We start from the raw sequence: 21490 nt of genomic DNA, 5'->3' as shown, positions 1-21490 counted from the left end.
TAAATCTGCTTCTATCTGCCCACATTTGGGTTTTCCTGCTGTTCTCTCTGGACCAACGATGAATTATCGCCAACAGTAGCACCTGTGGAGCAACATAAATACTATCTTAAGGCAAATAAACACTTTTAGAGTTTTATTCCCAAACTTCTGAGAGTAAAACAGTTTCCAGTCTTGATTCTTTTTCCTCTGCAGCTTTTATAATTCTCTCTAAAATGCTGAATGTCACTTTCTGCACCAAATACTGACAGAAGGCAGGTGATTATCGTTAACTAAAACTAATAAAATAACAAAGTAACTGAGAGAAAATTTTAGTAAACTGAAATAAATAAAAAAACTGTGACTAACTTGGACCATATTGTGCGCTTATAAAGCTGGTTTAAACATAATGAAATCATAGATATGTGTCCTAATCCTCTCCAATAATATAAATAGGTTTGTAATATTAATACAAATGATTCAATTATATCAAATTTATTGTACTATTCTTCATGGCCTTTGTAGACAGGAAGTCATAAATATCAGACTCACTGTCCAAACTGAACATTCAAAGCTTTAAGGTACAAACTAAGATATTTTGATACAAAATCATAATTCTGAATATTAACGTGATATGACTTTCAAACTCTCATAATTATGAGAATTTTTAAAGTTTAATTATTTTAAACTTCTCAGACTTTTTTTCAGATGATCCTAGTAGGCTTCCATATAACATTTCTAAATTTCTGCTTTATTCTTCTTCGACTTTTATTTTGACAACCACTACTCTCCGTGTGTCTGGGCTCGTTTCCATGGTGACTCAGTAAACAAGTGAGAAGCTGTGGAGGTGTTTTGAAACAAATCTTGGTGAAGTAAAATGCCACAACAAAGTGCGGAAGATGGACAAGCTGAGGACCTTTTCATCGTATTTGAAGGTTCTTCCGCGGAGGACGGGTCCCACGCCCGGCAGCTCTGGAAGTCCATAGTCCTTCTCCCGCCGCGGGAATCCCGGTTGGCGTCGGCAGACATCCGCCATCGGCTTCCGGTGGCGCGTCCGAAGCGCCGCAAAACCAAAGATGCTGTCGATCCGGTCCAGCTCACCGTGTGGAGTGAACGGCAGAGAGAGGAGGAGCGGCGGCGGTACCAGGCCATGGCCGACCAGAAGAAGGAGGTCGTTTCGCTGCTGGAGAGACAGAGGCAGCAGAGGATCCAGAAGGAGCTTGTGTCCGCGGCCGTTAAACCGAAGAAGAAGATGGCGGAACCAGCAGACCCAGAAATCGAGCTGGACAAGGAGCTGGTCAGACAGCTTCCGTAGACAAGTTGATATAACAATTGTGACTAAATAAATGAACCACCCAACTGGAATGGGATGGTTGGAGTTGATATTGTAGTTTTTAAATTTCTTGATTGTGAAGAGTTTTGGAGACGACGGGTTTAGCGCGCCCTCTCGTGGTCACCGTTAAAAACCGTTATCAACATGCTAACAAAATGCTAGCATAGCTGTAACATTCCTAAAGATTGGAGGTAGTTTAATTATATTATTATATTTAATAAAGGTAAATTATTATATTATATAAAATATTTTATCAACAAAATTGATTTGTTTTGAAATAAAAAGAGTAAAACATCAAATAGTAACATTACTAAATACAAAAAACTGTTCTCCAAAAGCAAAGGAGAAAAAGGTCCAACCAACCACTGTGATAAAGGATTTTCCCCCAACAGATAAGTACCATGACTTTGTCTGTTCATAAATTACTTCAGATCAGAGGATGATTTTAACTTCTTTTAGCCCATAATCTGGTCTTGGTTGGCACCTGAATTTGAACCAAAACGAAACTGATCTTAAATTATTAACAGTAACAAGATAGCAAAAGCTAAAGAAATATGCAAGGGACAAATGTTTTTATGGAGGCAGAGTTTTGCCACACAGCATAGCTAGCTGCAAATGGAAGTTAGAAAAGGAAGAACTCATCAACATCAAGTATGAATGACTGCAAGATGTACAGAATCTCCATCGAGACTGGTAGTAGTGACCCAGAAAGGACAAAGTTAATGAGAAAACAGTGTCTAAATCTTTGCTTATTGTTATTTTATTCACAAACTAGCACTAGCACTGTAGCACAGCTAACTTCTATAAGAAGTCAGAAAAATTAACACATTCTATCTTTGATTCAGATTGGATTTTCTGATGGAGAGCAAAATTCACAATTCTGTCAATATGACAAGTTAACCAGCACCTGATGAAACAAAACACCACCCAGCTTCACCCTGCCACCACCGTGTTTTACTGTCAGCGTGATGGTTTGTTGCTTTGTACATAGGATCTGGTAAGTTTGGATACCCTGAATGAAATAATCATTTTGTGTTAAAGGAAAGGTGGAGGAAGAATATCTCAGTTTGCTTCCTGCATCATAACATCAAGTAAAATAAAACTGCAGTAAATATTCAAATCCTGCTTGCTTAGCAAAGCAAACCTAGCCATAATAGGATAACATGAAGTCAGCAGAAAGATAACGTCAAATAATTTGCTTGAAGTTTTTTGAGCAGGCACAAAACCCTGCTGTCTGTAAATGCTGTCAGTGCTTACCTGAATCAGTCACTGTAGAAAATCCAAACCAAACTGCTTCTACGAATGGAGCTCAGTGAACGTCAGCCTGTTCTGTTAGTGCAGTCCTAAGGTTTCCTCCATACTAAACACTCCAGGGAGTTTAGTTTAGAAGAAATGCAGAGTCCTTATCTCAACCCAACAACACACCTGTGGGATAAATTACAACAGACTGAGAAACGTATTCTCATCCAACATCTGATCTCACAGATGTGCTTTCAAGAGATCAGTAATTCCCATGGAGGTACTCCGTTTGGAAACAGTTGTGGATGAAAAGTTTAAAAATCATGATGCTAACCCTCAAGTTCTTATATGAGTGAAGGGAGGCGAGTTTTACATTTTACAGCTGAGTGAATTCAGCATGAAGAAGTTGAGGAATTTTCTTCTGTTTTTGTTCTGGAAACTTGTGGAAATTTTCACACTGAAATAGTAAATGTAAAACTGTTTTCTGAAAAGGTTATTGAGGTGTTGATGTTTTTTATTAACTACTCTATTTTTATGTTCTACTTGTAAAAAAACATTAAATATCCAACTGGAAGATAAACATGGTTTCAAAGAAAAAGAGAAACCAGCAAATTTTATTTTGTTTTCATTTTGTTAATGATAAACTGGAGACCTAAGCAGAAAGTAACCTCTCCAAGGATGGATGGATGGATGGATGGATGGATGGATGGATGGATGGATGGATGGATGGATGGATGGATGGATGGATGGATGGATGGATGGATGGATGATTTTCCAGGTTGTAGTGTGACAAATTAGCCACCAGGTGTCAGTAAAACCTCTATTTGCCCGCCGCTGAAACATTTCTTTACTGTAAAAGTGAACTTCTCCCAAAGAGCAGGAGATCAGTGTCTGTCATTGAACGTTTTTTTTTTTTCTGTTTGCTCCTGCCCTGAACTCAGCACATCCTCCAGCAGTCTCTTCCCTCTGGGGTTGGAAAGGATCAATGTAATTTCTGTCCACCAGCTGTTGCAGCTTCCACCGCTCGCTGCGCTTTGCCGTGAAAGGCGGAGCGCCGAGGGAGCTTTACCGCCATCAGGTGGCTGATGTCCGCCTGAAATGTCAGGCCTCACCGGCAGCCACAGCCAGACTCACCTGAAGACGAGCTGCGCCATGCTGGAGGGGGCTGCTCCAAATCAAACTATCCCTCAGGTATAAACATCAAGAAGCCACTCAGTCATACAAGAGGATTAGAGCCATCAACACTGAGTTTCAGAATTCTGACCTTTATTACAAAATTCTGACTTTTTTCTCCTCACCATTTTGATTTTAAACTCAGAATTTTGCCTATTATTTCTCAGAGTTATAAACTTTAAACTGATATAGGGTAGGCAAGCATAAGCCATCGCTTCAGCGTACAGTTTTTTGGTAAATTATTGGCTTACAAAATAGCATTTTATTTTGTTTTATCGTTTGTAATGTTAATTAAGCAAAAAAAAAATCATCTAAATCTGAACTAAGAATTCTGACATTAAACTCAGTGCAGAAATCTGTTTTTTCCTGAGAATTTTGACTTTACATAGATTTTTTTGACTAATTATCCATCCATATTATATAGAATATTATGTATGATTATAATATTTTATATTTTATGATTACAAAATATTTCAGTCTCCATGTGAGCAGCTACAAGGTTTGAGGTCTGACTTAATTTTCTGTATCTGCCTCACAAACTTGTTTTGTTTTCCAACCTTTATTTGCTGTCTGAGTTTTATGGTTGATATAAACAAGAAAATATGGAGCAATTGATTAAATTTAAATTAAATTTACTGTAAATGTTTTAAAAGAAGCAAACTGCTCAAACTTCCCCGTTTGGTTTTTAAATCAAACGGAAAATTAAATCTTTGAAGATAAAATGAGTTGACATTTTATCAGCTGTGCTCATTTGATCAACTTTGAAGCAAAACTAATCACATCTTTTATTTTATTAGTTTGTCAGTGCAGAAGCTGCAACTAGCTTGACAAACGACCAGCTTTCATAATTGAAAGCAGCAAAAACAGGTTAAATTTCTGCATTTCCAAGAAAATAAATGAATAATCATTAGATTAATCTCTGGATGGGGCGATACTGGATGTAACCTTTCACATGAACTCTTCAGAAACCAGAGTCTCGGACATGAAGAGATCTTTTCCTCCAAGGTTGTTTCAGCAGGACATGAATTTGCTTTTAATGCTTGTTTCTTTTTTTCATCCTCAGACTCAGAAAACTCTGATCTTCTACCAACCAGTTTGTCTCTGAAGCTTCAGAAACTCTTCTGCTCCTCTAGGAGGGGAAGCTGCTCCATCTTTAGATGTTGACTCTATTTAATGGATCTCCATTCATAATGTTTGTGCCCTTTTCCCCCTTTCATCAGTTTAAATAATACAACAGTCAAACCATCAAAGAGTCACGTTCTGATGCAACCCGAAGCAACGGTCCAGTTGAAGCCAGAATCTCTTGTCTCTGCGGCGTCCAGAGCCAGCGCCGGGTTTCATCACTGCTTGTTGTTAACCTTGTTTATCTTTAAAGAAGAAGTTTTTCTGAAGATCCACACTGGGAGGGAGAATCAGCGCGGTACACTGTAAAACATTACAGCAATATTTTGGTTTATTTAGCCTGTCAAAGGAAAAAAATAACTTATTTTCATCACATTGTTCATACATTTAAAAATGTCAGTCAATATTTAATTCACAAGCTAAATATTTATTTTACAAACTATATATTTAGCTTTCAAATTAAATATTTAGTGACTAAGCTAGATATTTAGTTTCAAAAATGAGTAGCCAGTTTAGAAACCAAACTAGCTACTCATTATTAAGTTAGAAAATAAATATTTAATTTTAAACCAAAAGTTAGTTTGAAACGTAAATATTTAGTTGACATCTAAATATCTAGCTTGTGAATAAAATATTTAATTTGGAAACATTTAGTTTTTTAACTAAATATTTAGTTCAGACTTAAATATTTAGTTTGCAAATTCAATATTTAGCTTCCTTACCAAATATTTGATTTGAAAGCTAGGTATTCAGTTTTCAAGCTAATTATTTTGCTAGCTAAATATTTAGTTCTAAACTAATTATTTAATCACCAATCTAAATGTTTTGTCTAAATATGTAATTTGAAAGCTAGATATTCAGTTTTCAGGCTAATTATTTATTTTGCTAACTAAATATTTAAGTTTAGCTTATGAATTAAATTTTGAGTCTGACATGCTGACATTTATAAATGTTTGAATAAAATGGTGAAATATAACTTTGAAAAATGAATGCCCACATTTTTTCCCTATGACTTGCTAAATAAAACCAAAACTGTAGCTGTTCATTTTCTACTGTATAGCTTTACAAACAGCAGCCCATATTTATCTGGCTGCTCTGACATGTTTTATTCGCTCAGGTTATATTTATGGACGGCCTGCTGTGTAATTTGGGAACAAACATGCATGAAAAAGCAAAAATCAAACGAACGACAGGCCAGAAGGACACAAATCACAGCCAGTGGAGAGCTTTCTGAAGGCTGGAGTTTCAGTGTGAGGTGAAATATGAGGCGGCAGATCTCTGGTGTTTTATGCCTGGTAAGGAGCAACCTTGTAAAAAGTCCCACCTTTAATGATCAACATGCTTCCTGACTGTAGGAGCACACAGGGAGAATAACTGCAGCTGATTTCAATGTCTGTGTGTGGCTAAAATACAAATATGTTTCAAAATGTTTCTATTATAGTGTAAATATTATAGTGTGAAGTTATCGACTGATTAATTATTACTATCTGATTATAATTAGTGTGCTTTTGTTTGCTTATTTAAGCTGCAGTAAACCTGCAGATAAGAACCAGGTTGAAGCAACATTCGAGAGGCTGTTTATGTTCTATTGTGAATAAAATGTTGTTTCTGTGATTTGAAAGTCTTTTAGTTTTAATTTTATGAATTTATGGCCCTTTTCAGTCTCATAGAAATCTGTTTTCTGAACAGGTTGTTGAAAAGGAGAATTTGTTCAACTAACTGGTTAAATAAAATTAAATAATAATAATATAAATCAATCAGTGACTGTGTTTCTCATCTGTTCTTTAGGTGGAGACATGATGTAAATGAGCATAATTCATGTTGTCAAACAGGTTACATTTAAATGATTTATTGATTCTATAGATCAGGGCTATAGATCAGTGCTGTAATCAGGTCCAAAGGAGCCAAAATATGACATTACTCCCTCATAATTTATGATTTTTCAAAGGAAAGTTGTTACTTTTTACATGGATTAAATCCTCAAATTAAAGCAGTTTTTCTATTTATGTCGACTGATTTATATTTGTTAGTAATATGGATTTAAAACTAACGCAATCATTTTTTATAATTAGATTTGGAGCCGGAACCCTTGTGGCGTGTTTCCGGTACACCTATATATCTGATGCACAAGCGGGATCCGCTAACAACGGATGGAAGAAATCTCCTTTTTTGGCCTGATTTGGATTCATTTCTGCGTCTAAACGGATTTTATTGGACGCTGTGAAATATTACTGTTGTGTTAAAGTTGTTCAAAAAGGAGGGAGCAAATCCATTTAGCCTAAAATAGGATCTCAATGCTAAACATGGAGCAGCTAACGCTAATGTCAGCGTTCACAGTCCACATGTCTAAAGAAGCTCCATTTATGATCAGGCCTTCCTGAAACTTTGCTCCAATCTGCTGGTTAATGACCTAAATGACAGATTAAAAATGAGAAATATCTTTGTTGTTGGGCTCATATATCTATTTATGTCGACTTATTTAACAATTTTGCAACAAAAGGGGGTTTTGAATAAAAAATTATGCTTATTTTGTCAGTTTCACTCAATTAAAAATATTTAATTGTGTTCTAATTTTTGTATTTAACTCAAAATAATAGTTTTGTGAGAAAAAAGCTGCTGCTAACATAAACAGAAACAAACTCAGATGTCCTCAGAGTTCAGCCTGGTTCACTTGAGGAGGTAAAATCAAGCCACTGACTGATACTATCTGGAAATAAAGTGTTTGATTATATTTGCCTCCTGATGGGAATCCAGACTTTCACTCCTCTGTTCCATCTTCAGACCTCCTGTTGATTATTTGTGTTTCTAACCTGCGGCATGTTTATGCTGCTAACAACTGCGCATCGTCAAAGGAGAAGGTCACACAGTCAGGCAGTTTGTTTGTGCTGTTAACTGTAATATGCACTTCAACCTTGAAATGAAACATTGCCATCATCAGGCCCCATTAGCCTCAGGAGGCGCAGACAGGACTCTAATGGTTTCTCCAAGGACTGAAAGAGACAAACCTCATTTAGCAACAAACAACAGATTTGTGTCATCGCTGCACAAGAGCACCGTGTCTTACCAGAACACGTGGATGTTCATCACAAAGCATGACGCGTTTCTATCAAAATGGTTCAAACGCACAACAGCATATCAGGGCTACAGCTGGGGAATTTCTGCAGAAAAAAAATCTCAGAAATGTGGTGTGAATGAATTTGAAACGTTAAAAAACTAGAAAAAAAAACATTGAGATTTTCTTCAAAAAGCTGAAATTTCTGTTTGAAAAACTGAATATTTGCTAGAAAAAAACTCCCATAAATCTGAAAAGGAGTTTCAAACTTTTTTCAGTAATTTTTTTCCATCTTCAAAATCAATTTTCTCTTTAAATAATTGAGCTAACTTTATGGACCCAATTTAACTCTATAAAAAAGTACTTAAATTTCAACTTGTCTTCCAGACTCTTGAACTTTGATTTCAGAATAAAATTCACGATTAATTTCCATTTCAGACGAGGACTTCAGACCTCAGAGCAGCTCTGGCTCAGCGCGGTGTTGTTGGCTTAATGCATAAATAACCACTAGACTAAAAACCTTAAAAAGTCGACATAATAAAAAGCCCCAAACTCTTGAAAGGGATTTTCTCCAGTCCTTCCAGTTTGCAGTTAGAAACTTTACTGGGAACTGAGAAGGAAAAACAGAGAGAGAGAGAAAAGTGTTAAAATGTTTTCAACTCGTTTTACATGGGAAAACATTGAGATCCGGCACAAACCGGCAGTTTGCAGCCAGGCGGCTTAAGACTTTGCAACTTGTGTTTGGATTAACATTGACCCCAAAACCCTCCCGGTTACCACGGCGATTCTCAGCCAATTTAATCCCTGCTGTTTACAATCCACCAAAGCACAACACAACTCAAACAGCGTCCTCCGGCCGAGACGCACAGCGGCTGCTTTCTCTATCGGATTATTTCATTTAAATCTGAAGTCATCACATAATCTCATCAGATTATTTTGTAGAAGTTGCTGCTTTGTATCTCGGCAACCAGTGACTCAACATTAAAATACTTTCCAACTTCTTCATAAGGTTAATAAACGAAAGCTAATATGTGTCATATTGTAAAGGTTTAACTTCAGAAAAGGAGGGAATCACCACGGCAAGCGTCTTTTCCTGCCATGTTGCCATTTTAATAACATTTAAAGCTTCTCTGAGTTTTTATATCGATCAACTTCCTGCCACAGCAGATTCTGATCAACCAAATTTAAAAGAACTGAACTGCTAACGTTTTACAAATGTTGAAAACTGTTTGGATCCTGGACAGACAATAATTCACGTTTTAGACTGACATCATTTATTCTGACAAAAACAAACAGCATCTGTCACGTTAAATCCGAACGTTTCCATTTTAGTTCTGGTCCAGTTCTACTGCTGAGCGGGTTCTGCTGGGGAAAACGGTCCACAGCCTCAGCACTGCTCCTCCCCCAGAGAGTCTGTGTTCTCTCCCAGGTCCATGGAGGCCGACGTTCCCCTCACTTTCCCATGACCCGGAGCCGGGCCGGGCCCGACGAGCCCGGCTCCGGGGCCGCCGTGGCCGGGGTAGACCTCCACGGCGCCGGAGACGGACTGCAGGGAGCGGTCCCGGAAGTAGTGGAAGGCCTCCTGGTCCAGGTAGCTGTGCTCCTCGCGCAGGCCCTGCTCGAACAGCTTGCGTTTGTGTCGAAACTCGATGACGGTCTTGGTGTAGGAGTTGAGGGTGGTGACGGAGGCGGCCATGCAGCAGGTGAAGGAGCCCCACGCCATGCTGGACGGAGACGAAAGACAAAATCAGTCAAAGAGAAAGTTATCTAGCAAACAAACACCTGCTGCCTGATCCTCCCTGACCTGCAGACCCGAGGATTTCCTTAAGCAGAACCTGCCTGACGTCATGAAGTAGGAGGAAAGATCTCAAAAAGCAACACATTGATCCCTGATAAGGAAGTCATTTACATCATTGCTGAGACATTTTTAATGCTCCGGATTTTTAATCGAGGTCGAAGGCAATACCTTGACCTTTGACCTTAACGTCGAAGGTCAAGGTATTGCTTGATTTCTCCCATTAAGCTAAATTTTAATTGGTTGCAGAAGGAGTTGTCAATTTTCTGTGTTGTTTTTGAATTGTTGTGTTTACAATGGCAGCAAATGATGTGAACCAAACTATTCAGTCCATGTTGGCCAAGCCTCCAAATATTGACCAACAAGAGGAAAATCTGAGACATGTTTGACTGCAGGACATGCAATTCCAGTTAAACTTCCAGCGCGTTACAGTATGTCACAGCCAAACATGAGCGATTGGTTCAAACGGTCATTCAGACAGATTCACAGACCCTCTGAATGAACGAGGGTCTGGTTTTACCAGGCCGGGACGACAGAGAACCAAAGGGAGAACCATGACCCACACATGGAGGCGGGACGAGAGGAGAACCTTCCCGGGAGAGGAAGACCGACCAAAATGAGCTCAAGAGCGATTCGTTGACTCATGGAGGAAAAAACAGAAATAAAAACCTCTAAACCTCGGCAGTTTCTTCCAGCTGTGTTTGCTTAACATTGAGTAAAAGAAACATCTTGATAATCTCAGGAGTTCTGGGGAAATTCTTCTGTTAGAGTTCATGTAACGTCCCACCAGAACACGGTGGTGGTAGTGTGGTGATCTGGGGCTGGAAAGACTGAATGTGACAAAATGTGAAAAATGGATATGAATCTTTTTTATTATAATTAATATTATATTAATTTATTATATGAATGTAATACTTTCAAAATGCTGCTGATGCTGCAGATGAACATTGGCTGCAGGACATTTTCTGATTTCTGTGCAGAATGAGGGACTCTAATGAAAGGACTGACGCTTCCTGGCACTAAAGACGGCCCCGGCTTCATAAAACCTGACTGCATGTCGTAAGAAACGCAGGGCATGCGAGGTCGAAGGTTTATGAGAGGAGAGTATCAAGCAGATGAGGTTGTTCTCCCCGTCCTTGTTTGACGGGTGATTTGTTTGCGCGTCGACAGGAGCTGCGGTCGGTTTTACCAATGAGCAGAGAGCGGAGAAGGTCCTGACTGGATGATTATCTGAGAGACAGCGGCTCCGTCATTCAGCTGGGAGCTGAACGCCATCGGCTGCAAACCTGCACGCCTTCAGCTTCGCCTGTTTTATCAACCTTACAGACACTCAGGTCTGTTTTTCCCCAGAATTCAGTTTTTATGCATCTCTAATTTAAAAACAGCTGAAACACTGAGTTCCTTCAAAAACCTCCCTGAGTCCAGCTGCGTTTGATCAGGACATTGAGCAACATAATTGATTGTATTTGCTTGATGGCATTTGATAAACTGCAATGTTTATTGCTTGTTTCATAGTTTCTGACTGTATGATGTGTTTATGATGTAAAGGACTTTTAACTGCCTTGTTGCTGAAACCTGGTACACAGATAAACATGTAAATAAATCCCTTTGCCAAAGTAGTTAAGAATTGTTTTTTAAAATGTATTTTTTTCTCCACTTGTTGACCATTAAAGTAAGTTGTAAGTGAAGCGACGGACCAGAAGGACCAACCGTAGTCCCAACTGTGGGGCCTCCAGTCCTCTGGCCCCAGACTGACTGTGATCTGGAACACCTGAGTGTACATCATGTGGGCCACCATCCCCAGAAGACCTGCAGAGACACGCAGAGACATGCAGAGACACGCAGAGACATGCAGAGACACGCAGAGTCACGCAGAGACACGCAGAGACACGCAGAGATCATTTCACATCCAATGGAAATATATAACATTTAAGAAACATAGAGAAGCTTTGTTCTTCTACAGACCATTTTTCAATTATATTCATATTTTTTTAATGCTTTTTGGGCTTTAGATTAACTGCACAGTTTTAAAAGCCAGAAAATACACAGTGTTTTTGCAGCGAAGGGTGAACAATATTTATTTCTCAAAATATATGAAATAAGAGAATTTCTAACCAAAAAGCTTCTCAAAGGCTTCTTCAAAAACATCGAATGAGTTTAATTTTGTTAAAGAATTTTGTTTATTTTTCATTAACACACTTATGATCCCTTTTTAATGTATTTTTTATATTAAAACAACATTTTATGGTATTAAATTGTCATATGTGACGGTTCACAGATGAAACCGGTTAAAAATTTTCTAAGTTACGTTTGATTTCTTACATAACGGCTCTGACTCCGGATCAGCAGCAGGAATAAACCAGAACGTTTCCAACCCTCAGAATTAATCATTACACTGAAACATTGATTTAATACTCTGTGATCAGATCAATCAGACACAGAGGATCAATCACAGGATCACAGCAAATCAAAAAGGAGACGGTGAAAGAGAGGAAGGCATGTTGGCCACGTGGATCACAGTCAGTACTGGGATGACGGGCCGGCCCGGTTCTGATTGGCCGGCCCGGTTCTGATCAGCTGGCCCGGTTCTGATTGGCCAGCCCAGTTCTGATCAGCCGGCCCGGTTCTGATCGGTCTTATTAATGTTTGGATTGGACCTTTTGTGCAGCATCATAGTTCAGGTTAGCAGCAACAGGTCCGTCCGTCCATGCGGTGAATTTGTCCTCAGATGACCTGCGGTCGGTCGGGTTCTTCTATAAGAGGTTTAACTCGAGTCTGGATAAAAACTCCTGGCAGGAAAACAGGGAAGCCTGGAACTAAAGCATCTGACCCAAAACATCTGCCTCACTCCTCCGGCCATGAAGAAGAAATGCTGGAAATCCTAGAAAAGGCTTGAATTTTATATTTTAAGGAAAAGTTTCCACATCTGGACTACGTGATGAAATGTGAAGAAACTTCCTCACTGTCATCAAAACAGTTTATGAGGAAAACAAATGTTTCTGACCATCTTATAGAAAATAAACTGAAAGCAGTAAAATAGCTGCATTTGTTTTTCATTTTTTATCAAATCGATAATTAGCTGGATATTAATTTTGAATATATAAAATAGGAGAATAGATGTGATGTGACTCAGATGTTGTTTAAACTTTTCGTTATTTATTTATGAAAAAATAAATGTTCAACATTTTAATATATTTAGAGCGTAATCAGATTTAGGTTGAAAATAGATTTATAAGTAAATAAAAAGATGATTGCATATTTGCCTTATAAAGTTACAATCAAACTTTTTCCTGTTCAGTTTTCTTGGTCTCTTCTGAGGAACAAACTCAGGATTCCAGTCATTCTGCTGCAGAGACACTAACTTTCTGTCTAGAAGAGAATATTTCCAGTTTAAAAGTATTTCCTGAGTTTGTTGGGTTCAGCAGGATGTGATGAAGTGAATCCCTCTGAGTGGATTCTTGCTGTTCTTACCGGACAGTACGGTGAAGACGGCGGCGAAGGCATTGAGTTTGAGTCCGTCGATGACGTTGCTGGAGTGGAAAAGCTCCACACACATGAGGCTGAAGCCGACCACCAGCAGCAGGATGTACAGAACCTCGGAAACCACCGACAGCCACAGCACACCTGCAAGCACACAGCAGGTTTCCTGCTCACTGCTTCACTATTTACTGATGGAAAAACATACGAGGATTTTCATTTAAGGATTTTGAACTTGAAGAAACAGAGGAAACCCCAGCAGTACTTAACACCATCAGCTTCTCCCACATGTAAACATTTGAATTACAGTCAATCTTGTAATTTGTCCTGCTGCATCATCAAAGAATTTCCCAATCAGAGCTATTCAGACGAAGTCATTTTGCTGCATCTTGCATCCGTTTCATCCACTGACTCTGTTTTTCTCCTAAGCAGAAAGTTTTCATTTGCAGAGTGAACCCTCTGCAGACGGACGCAGCGCCGCGTTTCCCGCCTCTGTCGTCCTGAATATGTATCAGCAGACAGTCAATAAAACATGTTGATGGACTCGGCTGATAGCAGGAAGGCAGCAGCTCATCAGACCGAGTCGCAACACGAGCGGATATAATTACTTACTTTAATTAGGCCGTGTGCACGCGCATGTTTGTGTCAGCGGCGCGTGACGTCTGCGGGTCCTGAGTGTGAAGCTTGTTTTTTTCAGGGCTGCTCTATAGATTACCAAAACAAGAATGGATATTTAATTAAATTTAGACCCTCAGGGTGGCTCACAACAAAGGATCCTTATTAATGAATTCACAGCTGGATTTTGACAAAACACTGAATAACTCACAAACTGAGTTACTTTTGGGATTGATTATATTTCATGCAGACTCACTATGTTGTATATATTATTTAATTTAAAAGGTATTCAAATGTAAAGGTGTGTTAAATGTTTTCAGGATGTTTTTCCACCTGACAGTCTCAGCCAGCCGCTGTGGGTTTTTTTCACACTGCATTGAGATGAAGATGCATCCCTAATAAATGAATTCAAAATCCCATTTCGGTTTCTACAGGTTGACTCGTTTAGCTCCTCCTGATAAACACAGAGGCCCAGAAAAGAGATGTTTTTGTTTTTTGCCCTTCTTTTCCTCGGATTTCCCTGGGCTCTGGGAACAGGTGGGCCGCAGCAGGGAGCGGCGGCGCAGCCTTAATGACCGTCATTACTCACCTCTCTCCGAGGCCGGGGCCAGATCAATGAAGCTCCTGCACTTCTCACCTGAGAGGAGAGGCAGAGGGAGCGATGGAGGAGAGGAAAGGTGAAGAAAAGGTGAAATGAGGCAAACAGAGCAGCAGACGAGTCAGAACGGAGGGAGGAAATGACAGGAGGAGAGTTAGCAAATAGAGCTGCGACCAGTTATTAGAACATGTCAGGTTTATTAGCACAGGCAGTTTAATTAGCGTCTTATTAAGCTGCAGAGTCTCTTATGTCAGGAATTAACTTTATTCTCTCACCTTTAATGATAAACCAAGAAGGAATGTAGTGAAAAATGTGATTTTATTCCAAACTTTGATCATAAATACTTTAAAATCAGCTTCTGGGTGATGGCAGTTTTCCGTTGCTGATGTATCAATCAGGGCTGAAATGATTAATCAGATTAACCGATTATCGGGATAACCATCAACTAACACACATTTATTACAAAGACATCCTAAATCCTTGTAGCCCCAGAACTTGGCGCCCTGGGCGACTGCCCCTGAAAGCCTCACAGGGTCAGGAACAACCAGCCGCCATCTTATTCACATGATGTCATCAAACTGGAAGTTGTCCGTATTTGGAAAATAATCAAAGCCGAGTCCATAATGATAAGATACAAGCAACAGAAGACGGTTTCATTGCTTTCTCTTTTCCTGCCATGAAAATCCACAAGAGAGCTAAACTTCCTTCTGAAATCAGTTCTGGTGTAAATATTGTCATATCATTTCCGGTTGTTGAAGTAATTAATTTTTCTCCAGTGTTCAGAGCTGCAGACTTAATAACATTTCTCTCAGGTTGTTTGGCGTTTTCTCTGCTTGGTGATTCTTTCTTTCTGGCACGCTCCGCCGGCTGCAGGGAGTTCATCAGCGCTGTGGGCGACCCGGCGGGTCACAGATCAGTGGCCGCAACACGAGCCATAACTCAGCCTCTGCAGTGTCGCAGACAGGAGGCAGGCCCATCCATAACCAGCCTGATTACCAACGCGCTCACAACACCGCCCAGCCCCGATGAAGACACTCAGGAAAACTGCGTCTGCCTCCACAGGAACAACCCAGAACCCGTTCACGACTCTTTTTAAACTGCGTATTTGGCTCCTATGGAGCTCAATTAGGGCCATCTGCTTTGCTTTTCAGAGACTGAAAACATAATTTAAACACAAAAGTTTTAAAACTGAGGAAAGGTTTGGAACTGAAATACGATAGCAAAACAAAAGAAATATTCAAAGCTACTTTTCGGATTCAAGGTTTTTTTTTTCACTTTCAAAATTACTTTCAGCATAAATATATATGTTTTTTCAGTTTCAGCATTTTTATTTTGCTGTTTTGAGCAAACAGTTATTATTAACCGCCTGAAATGTTTTATTTCAGGGATAAATTCAATTTAAATGTAAATTATAATAGCAGAAAACATTTAAGATGAAGGTAATAAAGCAGAGAATGTTGCTTGTTAGTTTTGAGGTGATTGGCACAAAAATTCTTGGTGATATTTTGTCTTTTTGCAGAGTGAAGGTGAATTTTTCAGTGTAAATCTTAAACACTGTTAAAAAGAGAAAACTAACCAGGAGTCCTGCATTGATCTGTTACTGTAATCCAAATGTAGTGGGAACTATTTCAGAATCTAAAACCTCTCCAGTCATTTCTTCTGAGGTTAAAAGAGCTCAAGTGGTAAAAAGTGATAAAATCTGATGACTGTTACGTCTGCGCCGCGATGCTGCAGCCGAAAGGTGAGCAGCTCAGCGTCTGATTAAGACATGAATTTAAAATGTAATTAAAGAGTGAGCAGCACTTCTGTGACCCGACAGGACCGACAGCACAATCAGTTTTCCTGCAAACTCCGTCTCACAGCGCTGCTCTGAAATGTTAATTACTCAAAAAGAGAGGAATATTTCCACTTATCACATTTCCAGTTTGTCAGGAAGTAATGAAACTGATTCATTTCAGGCTTCAGGTGCTTTCAAACATCCTTTCTCTCAGGTTCTCTTCAAAGTCCCATCACTGGTGTTTGGATGTGGCTTTGGTGGCGCCGCCTGCAGCTGCCAGCCTGTTTAATCAGCGGCTCGATGTCGTCTGGAGGTTAATTACGGCTCTGATGAGAACCAACGGTTGGGAGAAACAACAGGTAATGTACCTGAGTGTCAGTCTGAATGATTTAGTTAAAACAGAGAGCAGGACGCGTCTGCATGCAGATATAATCAGGCTAATTATACAGCAGGCAGCCACAACTACTGGTACATTAACTGATTATCACAAACTTTTTACGTTCATGTAATAAGTGAAACATTTCTGTAAATCTGAGATGCTGTTATTAATAACTGTACTTTTTTCTGATGTAAATTTGACCTTACTGTAATCTATTTTTATGGTTTTATCATATTTTATATCACTTTCCTGCTGAACAATAAAAGATGTTGATATTTTATTGTGATTATTATGAAGCAAAAACCAAAACAAATGTTTTTGACAGAGATATTGTTCCGTAAAGGCCCAAAGTTCCCAGGATAAATTCAAGAGTTCAATGAAAGTAATGCAGAAAACATTAGACAGACAGACGGACGGTAAAAGAGACTCTGCCGGCTCGGGGTTAAAGGTCAGTTATTCCATTTGGTTTCAGTTGGATGTTGGTTCTGCCGACCCGTTGGACCAGAACCAGCTGGACTCGCCGTGAAACAACTAATTCTCAGTCAGCTTTAATTTAACCTTTAACCTTTAGCCGGGCTCTTCTCCGAACGCTTCAAACCCCCGATGCTCATAAATAAAAACTGGAGAATCTGAAATCAGGGTTTCGTCTCATTTCTGTTCTCCAGTTAAAATAAAATCACCAAAAAACGACTTTCCACAGAAACAAACAACTTTACCCGACTGCTGCTCTCAATTTATAATCAACACAACGAGGCTTTTTTTAAACCAAAAATATTCTAAAAACCTAAAATAAATAAATAAGCAAAATAAAAACTGAATTCTACAAAATAATAACAATTAAATAAAAATATTTGACATGAAATCAGGTCAGTATTTGGCTGGGAGTCTGTGTGGATCTAGAGATTTCCGCTCCAGCTCTTGGGATCAGCTGTCAACAGGTTTGGGCTTTGACTAGGCCACTCCAGAACCTCTATCTTGTTGTCTTTCATTCGTCGCTGTAGCTTTAACTGGACGCTTCAGGTTGCTGTTTGTCTGGAAAGTAAATGTTTTCTCTAAAGCAGTAGTTCCCTTTTAAAGCGTCCATCACCACAGCATGATGCTGCCACCACCAAACCTCACTGGTGAACTTTCAACCATTTTGGTCTCTTTAATCGTCCCATTTTGTTGGCTCTCTCCGCCTTGTGATGATCTTGTGATGATATTGTCGGATCTTGTTGCTGAATAACTTTAAAACTGATCCAAAGACGCGGCGGCCATTTTTACTGCCATCAACAGTCAGTAATGTGTGACATCAAGTGAGAACGTGGACTGAGCTCAGAAAAATGATAGATGAAGACAAGAACTCGGTTCGTTGTCCAGGTGTGAAGAAAAAAAGGCAAAGGGAGGAAAAAATACTTACACTTAAAAGAGAAAGAAAGAAGAAAAGAATCAAAAAGAAAAAGTGAAATAAAGTTTCTGAAGGGTTTTTGTCGTCGAGCTTTGTGTTCATTTCATGGTTTTGTTCAACAAGTATGGAAGCATATCAGTGCCAAAGCTCAGAAATCACTTCAGGAGCTGAGTCTGGATAAAACACGAAGCCAAACTCAGCAAAAAGAGACGAGTTTTATATCTCACAAAAACAAGAAAGTTTCTCTTTACAACAACGTAAAAATCTGGACTCATAAAAACAAAGTTTCTCATTAATATGAGAAAGTGTCACATTAAGATGAGACGAGTTTTACATCTCACTATAAAGAAAGTTTCTCCTTATGACATTTAATTTAATAAAAACAAAATTAGTTTCTCATAGCAACAAGTTTGAAATGATAAAGATTCAATGCAAAACATAAAATGAGAAACTTCAACATGAGGACAAACTCCTTAAAGCGACTCTCTCATTAACAAGAGATGAGTTTTCTATGTCAATATAAACATCATTGATTATATTGATTATATTATAACATATAAAATGAATATTATGAAGACAAGAAGTTTTCCCATTAAAATAAGTTTCTTATTAAAACAAAAGTTTATTTCTCATTATGATGAGAAACTTTATGCTTTATTCATTAAATGAGAAAGTTTCCTCTTGCAACAAGATGCAAAACTTGTTATAGCAAAAACCTTCCTTATGTTGACTAATTAAATTTCCTAGTTGTGCTTTTTTGTGAACTTAATGACTTTATATAGGTTTTATATTGTAATCGCTGCAAGAGTATTATCAGTTGTATCAGCAGTTGTTGTTCCACTACAGCTTTTATTTTTGCAGTGCCTCTCACTCCAGCAGAAAGCACAGAGTATCTGATTCATTGATAATAATATTCCTGGTTTGGAGCCGATTAGAAGGAGATTTTTCCAGGTTTACTGTCAGCAGATTATTCCAGCTGCATCTCCTCCAGAGCCACCATGGCTCTCTTGCTGTCCAGGTTGTCCAGTTATTTGGACGTCCATGTCCTGATGCGTCTGCAGGTCCATCCTGTCTCCATGTCCAGATTTAACACAGACTTTGGATGTTTTTGTAGAACAAACCAACTTTTTCTTAACCTGCTGCTGGTTTTCTTCGTGTTTGTGATTCTATTTGTTTGGTTCCACTGGACCCAAGTCAGGATTCTCCCATTAAAATGCATCATTTTCCTTCAAAAGGTGGGAAACAGATCCCCTTTAAATAATAATATTGTAGATTTTACTGTTAAGTGTATTTTTTATTTATTTATTCACTAATTATTAAACAAACATTACAGACTGACAGAGGCATTGATCTGCAAAATAAATGACCAATTAGATAAACTAATGAATAAACAAATTAATAAAGAAATAAAATAAACAAACATCAATTTAGGACAAACACAAAACACAGAACTTCACAAAATGACATCACAACAACAAAATTTAATTTTTCAGCATGTCAATTATTTTCCTTTTCTCTAATATTCCTCATGAATAATCTGAGATCACTGATATTTTGATAGGAGCAGAAAAAAGGAGGAAAAAATAAATAAAATATACGCTGGAAAAAAGGATAAAAATAAAGTAAGTAAATTGAGGATAACTAAAGGAGACTTTTTGTGATTTTATTAGTAGCTTCAACAAAAGCAAAACTTTTCCATTCAAGTGAATATTTTACCCAAACCAGCTTCTCTCTTCAGTAAAACTATGCAAACCTTAGAAACTCTTCCAGTCCGCCTGTTTTATTAATAATAACTGAATTCATGTAACAAAATCCAGGTTAAAAAGGCAAACAGTGTCTTTAACACTAGTTGATTTTTCGTGCGTAAAAACACCAAAACATCCGTAAAGATTGTTATTTTCTGGTTGGAGTCTCGTGTTTCCTGCAGGGCTGCGCCCAGCTGCTCAGAAAAACAACAAAATAATAAAAATATATGCTGAAACAAAGAATAAATAAGAACATTGACTGAAGATAACTAAAGGACACGTAATTTAGAAATGATCAAAACTTTTCCACATCCTTTACCCAAACCTGGATCATCAGCAAAACCATCCAAATTCCAAGACTTTCCTAATCAGCCTGATTTATTAACAATAAGTGCATCCATGCAGGAATCCAGTTTGAGATGAAAAACAGCTCAGATACGAGCTGTTTATCGTTGTTAATCGACTGTTAAAACTCACAGAGGAAGAAGAAGCTCAAATGACGCGCTTTTTTGCGCGTAAAGAGACAGAACTTTCCGTAAAGCCTGCATATGCGGCCGGAACCGGACCCACCTGCTCCGTGGATGTCCTCCTCGCAGGAGTACCAGATGCCGGTGTGGAAGCGGCGGAACAGGAAGCGGTCGTCCCCGGTCTCCCAGCTGTAGTGCACCTTGCTCTGGTCCGTCTCGTTCACGCCGTAGTCGATGCAGTTGTGGCGCCGCTGCTTGCTGCAGTTGGGCTTCGGGACGCGCTGGGTTCCCTCGCACCAGTAGGTGGTGATGAAGGCGGTGGTGGAGAACAGCAGAGCCGCCAGGTTCAAACACACCGACAGCAGCGCGCGACATTTCCGCGTCGTCTTCATGGTTTCCCGCCAGAACCATGCGGGACGGTCAGCGGAGAGGCGGCATGGCGCAGCGGCTTTACGCGCGGCTCCGTCCTCTGTCCATCTGTCCGCTGCTGAGTCTGAGCAGGAGAAGCGGAACACCCTCTTTCCGTCCCTGTGACGGCGGCTGGTGCGTCATCACCTGGACCGAACCGAGCCGAGCCGAGCTCACACCTCCAGAATCTCACCCAGAAACATCTGGTCCACTTACTGTGGAAAACAGAAGAACAGCAAAATCAGAGGTGGGAAGAAAAAAGATGATAGTCAACATATTTTCACCCAACAAAGATTAGAGGAAAAATATTGATCAAATGATCCAATTATTTTTGAACTTTACATCATCAGAAAGACCAAAATGACAATAATTCATTTAAGTAACAAAAATTTAAAAAAAAAAATAGGCAAGAGAAATTTTTCCATATCAGTTTCTTTAATATCAAACTTATGAAAGTTAAACTAAAAACTAAAACTACAGAACTAAAAACTAAAAGTGTTTTTAGTTCACTTTTAACACTAAAACTTTTATTTTCTTTCGCTGAAAGACATGAAAACAGTTTGTTAGGAAGCTGTGAAACGGATTTCCAGAACGTTAACTCAGCGAAACACCTCAGCATGGAGCCAGGCGTACCTTCTATAGAGACATGGCACCAACAGCTCCATGCAGGAAACAGTGACCAGAGAAAAACCAATAAAAACACAAACATTTCAAACACGTCACTAATAGCAGCAAAAGCTCCACTCAGAAAACCAGAGGGACTTTTTACATGAATGAAGCACAAAGAGAAAACATGCAGTTATTCATTCCAATATATGTATATTATAAAATATAATATAAATAACTAGAAAATGGGAGCACAAAGTAACTGCATTTCCATTAATCACTGAATGTGGCCAGTTCGATGCTCTTAAAGGAAACATGCTAATTTAGAAAAGCTGGATTAA

At 39.0% G+C, this 21490-nt stretch overlaps 2 protein-coding genes across 2 annotated transcripts; one reads left to right on the top strand and one right to left on the bottom strand.

Annotated features, from left to right (window-relative positions):
* The first annotated feature begins 776 nt into the window (after positions 1–776).
* On the top strand, positions 777–1359 carry hoatz (HOATZ cilia and flagella associated protein). Its single transcript, XM_055052165.1, has one exon. It carries the CDS (start codon positions 854–856, stop codon positions 1289–1291), a length of 438 nt encoding a protein of 145 aa, XP_054908140.1. The 5' UTR covers positions 777–853; the 3' UTR covers positions 1292–1359.
* A 7787-nt stretch (positions 1360–9146) lies between these two features.
* gsg1l (gsg1-like) lies at positions 9147–20613 on the bottom strand. The gene is made up of 5 exons (XM_055052197.1): positions 20239–20613; positions 14372–14419; positions 13162–13314; positions 11388–11499; positions 9147–9619 (listed from the first exon to the last, which is right to left on the bottom strand). Exons 1-5 carry the CDS (start codon positions 20525–20527, stop codon positions 9283–9285), a joined length of 939 nt encoding a protein of 312 aa, XP_054908172.1. The 5' UTR covers positions 20528–20613; the 3' UTR covers positions 9147–9282.
* Between the last annotated feature and the right edge of the window lie 877 nt (positions 20614–21490).

This window comes from Poeciliopsis prolifica, unplaced genomic scaffold, assembly GCF_027474105.1.
Source record: "Poeciliopsis prolifica strain line A6 unplaced genomic scaffold, Auburn_PproV2 SCAFFOLD034, whole genome shotgun sequence".
In the NCBI taxonomy this organism is placed as follows: domain Eukaryota; kingdom Metazoa; phylum Chordata; class Actinopteri; order Cyprinodontiformes; family Poeciliidae; genus Poeciliopsis; species Poeciliopsis prolifica.
Note: the sequence above shows the minus strand (reverse complement) of the source record. Positions and strands in the feature narration are given on the sequence as shown.

Excerpts from the sequence above, each read along its gene's own strand:
- gsg1l (XM_055052197.1), bottom strand. The coding sequence starts at position 20,527 with ATGAAGACGACGCGGAAATGTCGCGCGCTGCTGTCGGTGTGTTTGAAC. Across the intron at positions 11,500-13,161 it reads CGTCTTCACCGTACTGTCCG|GTCTTCTGGGGATGGTGGCC; the intron begins GTAAGAACAGCA and ends GTGTCTCTGCAG. Across the intron at positions 9,620-11,387 it reads GACTACGGTTGGTCCTTCTG|CATGGCGTGGGGCTCCTTCA; the intron begins GTCCGTCGCTTC and ends GTCTCCGTCCAG.
- hoatz (XM_055052165.1), top strand. The coding sequence starts at position 854 with ATGCCACAACAAAGTGCGGAAGATGGACAAGCTGAGGACCTTTTCATC.